Source organism: Thermobia domestica, chromosome 9 (genome assembly GCF_964235325.1).
Source record: "Thermobia domestica chromosome 9, izTheDome1.hap1.1, whole genome shotgun sequence".
Taxonomy (NCBI): domain Eukaryota; kingdom Metazoa; phylum Arthropoda; class Insecta; order Zygentoma; family Lepismatidae; genus Thermobia; species Thermobia domestica.
In genome coordinates, this window is record NC_137462.1 from 116220935 (window position 1) to 116226401 (window position 5467).

Below are 5467 nucleotides of genomic sequence, written 5' to 3' on the forward strand. Positions count from 1 at the left end.
CCAATACCTGCTACAAGCAATTAGTACCGGTAACAGAGCATTGGACGTAGTGAACAGTTATCCATCCACAGCCAATAATTACGATAAAGCTATAGAAAGTTTATGCAATCGTTTTGGTCGAGAAGAATTGTTGATAGAGTACTACATACGTGAACTGTTAGGACTTGTTATACAGAATAAGTTAAAATTGTATTCCTTATATGATAAACTTGAGTCATATATACGTGCGCTAGAATCAATAGGTATGACTAGTGAAAAATATGCAGCTATGTTATTCCCCTGGCTTGTGTATAGCCCGCTCCCCCCAGTTCTTTGTCACCGGAACTGGAAAAGTCACTACTACTACTACTACCGGTACTACTACTACTTATATCGAGAACAGAACCCAACCAACCCCTGCGGGGCTTCTAACCCGTTCCTACTACTACTACTACTAGTAATACTACTACTATTGCTACTAACTACCGCTACTACTATTGCTACTACTACTACTAGTACTACTACTACTACTTATACTAAAGCTTCCTTACCACAAGATTTAAATCTTAAATCTTTACAACATGCGATTCCGATTCATTATGAACTAATATGAATCGTTAGAACCGCTATGATTCGTTAAAAATCACCGGTGGGGGAGCGGGCTATACTCAATCCATTCTCCTTGGTAGAATCTTGTTTGCCTGATGAAATTTTGAGGGTTTGGTTAAGGCATACAGCGACTGCTAGTGTAAGTGACAGTAATGCAAATACGTATAGTGAGAAACTAAAACAGTTGTTACAGTTTCTGAGAAATGAAGTGGAGGGAGAAGAACGCATTGCGTTAGCTCATGCAGGGTTTAAAGTGAAACAAACTTCCATGGTGAATTTTAAAAAGAATAAAGAAGAAAAAAGGGTGCCTACTGTTAATAATCTGTTTTCTGGACAAAATCAGGTAAAAGAGGACAAACAGTGTGTTTTTTGTGAAGCGTATCATTTACCACAAAAGTGTGAAAAGGCCAAAAGTATGAACCTGGAAGAGAAAAAGAAACTTTTAATGCAGCAAAAATGTTGTTTTTGGTGTTTGAAACCTCAAAAACATACTGCCAAGAACTGTACGTTTAATGTTGTTTTTTTTTGTGTGTAAGGGAAAACATTTTTCCGTTTTGTGCTCGGAAAAATTAGAAAACAAAACAAAACAAAATTCAGAACAGCATAACGTAACACTTACGAATCAAAATGGAAGGGATGAGTTTCTCCTACAAACACTTAAGTTAAAATTGAAAACAAACGGGAAAGAATGTGTAGTGCGTGCACTTTATGACAGTGGTTCACAGAGATCATATGTCTCTAAGCGAGTAGTGGAAGTACTGGGTTGTCAACCAATATGTACTGAAAGTTTAGAACATTGTTTGGTGGTGTCAAATCACAAAAGGAGTCCCTTAACAAATATAGTATACTTGTAGCTGATGTTAATGACAATCATTCGTGTAGGATGGAAGTTTTAGAAAAAAACAGTGATTTGCGGTGAGATACCTTCTCTTAAACGTGGACCGTGGTTAAAAGAAATGAAGAAGAGAAAAATTTGGCTGTCCGATTTAAATAGTACGGGAGAAATAGAACTGTTAATCGGTGCGGATATGGCTAGTGAATTTTTAACAGTAGATGTGTTAAAGTTACAGTCAGGACTATTTGCTGTTAGAACAATGTTTGGATGGACGATAATGGGTAAGTTACCGTCCAAAAGATGTTATGGTATGTCTGCCAATGTTGTGATCACTTTATTGTCAATTAGTGACCGTATTACGAATTTGTGGAAATTAGATGCGTTAGGCATCACTGACCCAATAGAAGTTAAGGCTAAGAACGAAAACCATGAAGTAATTTTGAGACATTTTGAAGAAACTTTGTGCGTGAATTCAGATGGTCGTTACGAAGTTAAATTGCCGTGGAAGGAAGAACCTATGGAACTACATGACAACAAAGAAATAGCTGAAAAGAGATGTGTGAAGATGACCGAGAAGCTGTGGCAAGAAGGAAGATACGAAGACTATGATAACGTTTTTCGAAACTGGTTGGAAGAAGAAATCATAGAAGAAGTACCGGAGGAAGAGCTGGACAATCGAACTTACTATTTACCACATAGGGCAGTGATAAAAGAGAATTCCACTACCCCAATCAGGCCAGTTTTTGATGCGTCTTCGAAAACAGAGGGTGCATATTCATTGAATGACTGTTTAGAGAAGGGTCCAAACTTAATTGAAGAAATTCCGGCACTTATGCATAGGTTTAGAGAGAAAAAGATAGGGATTATATCGGACATTAGAAAAGCTTTCCTGCAAATTTCGGTAAATAAAAACGATCGTGATTATTTAAGATTTCTTTGGTGGGAGAATTTTGACGAAAGGAAGTTTAAAACTTTTAGACATATGCGAGTTGTTTTTGGTGTGAATTGCAGTCCCTTTCTGTTGGGGGCCGTGCTTAATTACCATTTAGAAAATGCTCCCCGTGAATATGAAGAAATAGCTAGTAAACTGAAACAATCCCTTTATGTCGATAATTGTATCACGTCTGTTGACAATGAAGACGAAATGTTTGCTTTAATCGAAAAATCAAAGACGCTGCTCAGTGAAGGTAAATTCGATTTACGAGGATGCGTATATAGTGGTTCTTCTATAGGCAGTAATGATGTTTACACTTCAGTTCTAGGTATGTTATGGGACACATGTACAGACACTTTATTGTGTGATACAAAGAATTTAGGCAGAGTAGAAGGACCAGTGTCAAAACGAGTTATTTTATCTACTGCTCATAAGTTATTTGACCCTCTAGGATTTCTGTCACCAGTGACGTTGATTCCAAAATTGTTACTTCAAGAAAGCTGGGAAAATAACAACTCTTGGGACACACCAGTTTCTTCAGAAATTTCCAGGAAATTCGACAGGTGGTATAAAGAACTGGCGATATTGGCCGAAATAAAGATTCCTAGACAGTTTGCACAAGATGTTACAAGGAACTCTTGGATGTTACATGTTTTTTGTGATTCTAGTAAAAATGCATATGCTTCTGTCGTGTTTTTGAGAAGTGAATGCAATGGAGAAGTTAATGTCCAGTTGTTATTCAGCAAAGCACGTGTTGCGCCATTGAAAAAGTCAACTATTCCACGTTTAGAATTAATGGCCTGTTGTATCGGAGTTAGACTTGCTGTGTCTGTGATTGAGAGTTTAAATTTAGACATTCCTGTGTTCTATTGGACAGATTCTTTGGTGGCACTTTACTGGATAAAAAATGATGAACCTTGGGGAGTGTTTGTAATGAATAGAGTGAAGGAAATTCGAGCTCTCTCCGATGTAAAGTGTTGGAGACATGTACCGGGAAATTTGAACGCAGCTGACCTACCCTCAAGAGGCTGCAATGCTGCAGCGTTACTGAAGAGTAAATGGTGGGAAGGACCTGACTGGTTACGGCAGACGGTAGAATTCTGGCCGAAAACTGATATGAAACCAAATGCGCTTGAAGTAAATAATGAAAAACTGAAAACAGTTGTTTCATTAAGTGTTGCAAATGAGCCAAAGTGATATATGCAATATTTTTCAAATTATGAGAAATTAATACGTATGGTTGCATGGATCTTGCGTTTTATCCATAATTGTCGTTCAAAGGAAAGTGAAAGTTTAACGGGTGAGCTATTGTTATTTGAAATAGAATCAGCTGAGAAGGTTATAATGAGAACTATCCAGAAAGAATGTTTTGTTAGTGAACCAGATCGTTTGAAACAATTTTGTACTTTTGTTGATGGTGAAGGTTTGATTAGGTTGAAGACTAAAATTGCACGTAGACTCGATGAAGATGATTTTCGGAGTCCTATTGTATTACCACCTGAGCATGAAGTTGTGAAGATGTTGATATTGAAGGAACATTTGAAATCATCTCATGCTGGAGTTCAAGTATTATTGACAAAGTTGCGTGAAAGGTTTTGGATTCTTCGTGGGAGAAAAACTATAAGTTCTGTTGTTCGAAGATGTGTTAAATGTAAACGCTACGATGCAAAAAATATTAATGTTACACCAGCTTCCTTGCCAGAAGACAGAGTTAAAGATGCATTAGTTTTCGAAATAACCGGAGTAGATTTAGCTGGGCCTCTCTTCCTTCAAGATGGGAAAAGATGTTGGATTGTCTTGTTTACTTGTGCCGTTTATCGTGCAGTGCATTTAGAACTGGTACTGTCTTTATCGACCTCTAGTTTTTTATCAGCTTTTAGAAGATTTATCGACAGGCGCGGAAGGCCGAAGGTAATTTATTCTGGTAATGGAACGAATTTTGTCGGTGCAGATAATCTCTTTAAGTTAATCGACTGGGAACAAATTTCTTTGTACTCATCAGTAGAAAGAATACAGTGGAAGTTCATTCCACCTACCGTTGCCTGGTGGGGTGGATGGTGGGAGCGAATTATACAAATGATCAATAAGCTTCTTCGTAGAACGTTGGGTAGTGCGTCTTTAAGTTATGAAGAATTGAGTACAGTGTTGTGTGACATAGAAGCAGTTATCAATGCACGTCCGTTGACTTATTTGTCAGAAGATTCAAATGATCTCACATCCATTACTCCAGCTATGTTTTTACAAGATAATTTGGAGATAGGAGTACCTGATCTGGATCATATAGAGACAGTTGACAAGTCAAAAAGATTTAGAAGATTGCAGCACATAAGAACACAATTGAGAGATAGATTTCGTAGTGAGTATTTAAGTCAGTTAGTACTGAAGCAAACCGGAAAGAAAACTTGTCGAGAAATAAAAGAAGGAGACGTTGTACTTGTTGGAAGTGACAATAAGAGAAGATTGGACTGGCCTTTAGGAAAAGTTACAAAGGTGTTCCCTGGGAAGGATGATATTGTAAGAGTAGCTAGGATTAAGACTGAGAGTGGAGAAATTATAAGACCTGTTCAGCGGTTGTACCCCTTGGAAGTGAGTTTTGTTCAAACTGAAGAAAGTGTTGTGCAAGCGAAAGATGAAGAGGAATGTCCGTCTAAAAAACTTGACTTTAGATAAAATTGAAGAAAAGGGGGAACGCATAGATGTTCATTTTACTTCGACCTCACTCACCCTCGCCCTCGCAGTAGCAGTTGGCCCTCACCCTCGCCCTCGCGAATGGAACTGTCCATCGTCCTCGCGCGCCCTCACCCTCGCTGTCGAAACTTGTCCTCGCCCTCGCGGCCAAAACTTGTCCTCGCCCTCGCTGTCGAAGCTTTTCCTCACCCTCTCGCACCCTCACCTCGCCATCAAAGCTTGTCCTCGCCCTCGCTCACCCTCACCCTCGCTGTCGAAGCTTCTCCTCGCCCTCGCACACCCTCGCCCTTTTCGTCGAAGCTTTTCCTCGCCCTCGCGCACCCTCACCCTCGCCATCGAAGCTTGTCCTCGCCCTCACGCACCCTCGCCCTCATATCGTTGAGGGCGAGGGTAATTGAGGGTGAGGAGACCTCGAGAGGGCC

The 5467-nt window shown here is 39.5% G+C and overlaps 2 protein-coding genes across 2 annotated transcripts; both read left to right on the forward strand.

Annotated features, from left to right (window-relative positions):
- The first annotated feature begins 1544 nt into the window (after positions 1-1544).
- On the forward strand, positions 1545-3554 carry LOC145660966 (uncharacterized). The gene has a single exon (XM_081726414.1). The coding sequence runs from the start codon at positions 1545-1547 to the stop codon at positions 3552-3554; it is 2010 nt and encodes a 669-aa protein (XP_081582540.1).
- A 39-nt stretch (positions 3555-3593) lies between these two features.
- On the forward strand, positions 3594-5027 carry LOC145660967 (uncharacterized). Its single transcript, XM_081726415.1, has one exon. It carries the CDS (start codon positions 3594-3596, stop codon positions 5025-5027), a length of 1434 nt encoding a protein of 477 aa, XP_081582541.1.
- Positions 5028-5467: the final 440 nt, after the last annotated feature.

Coding starts and splice junctions, on each gene's coding strand:
- LOC145660967 (XM_081726415.1), top strand. CDS start 3,594: ATGGTTGCATGGATCTTGCGTTTTATCCATAATTGTCGTTCAAAGGAA.
- LOC145660966 (XM_081726414.1), top strand. CDS start 1,545: ATGAAGAAGAGAAAAATTTGGCTGTCCGATTTAAATAGTACGGGAGAA.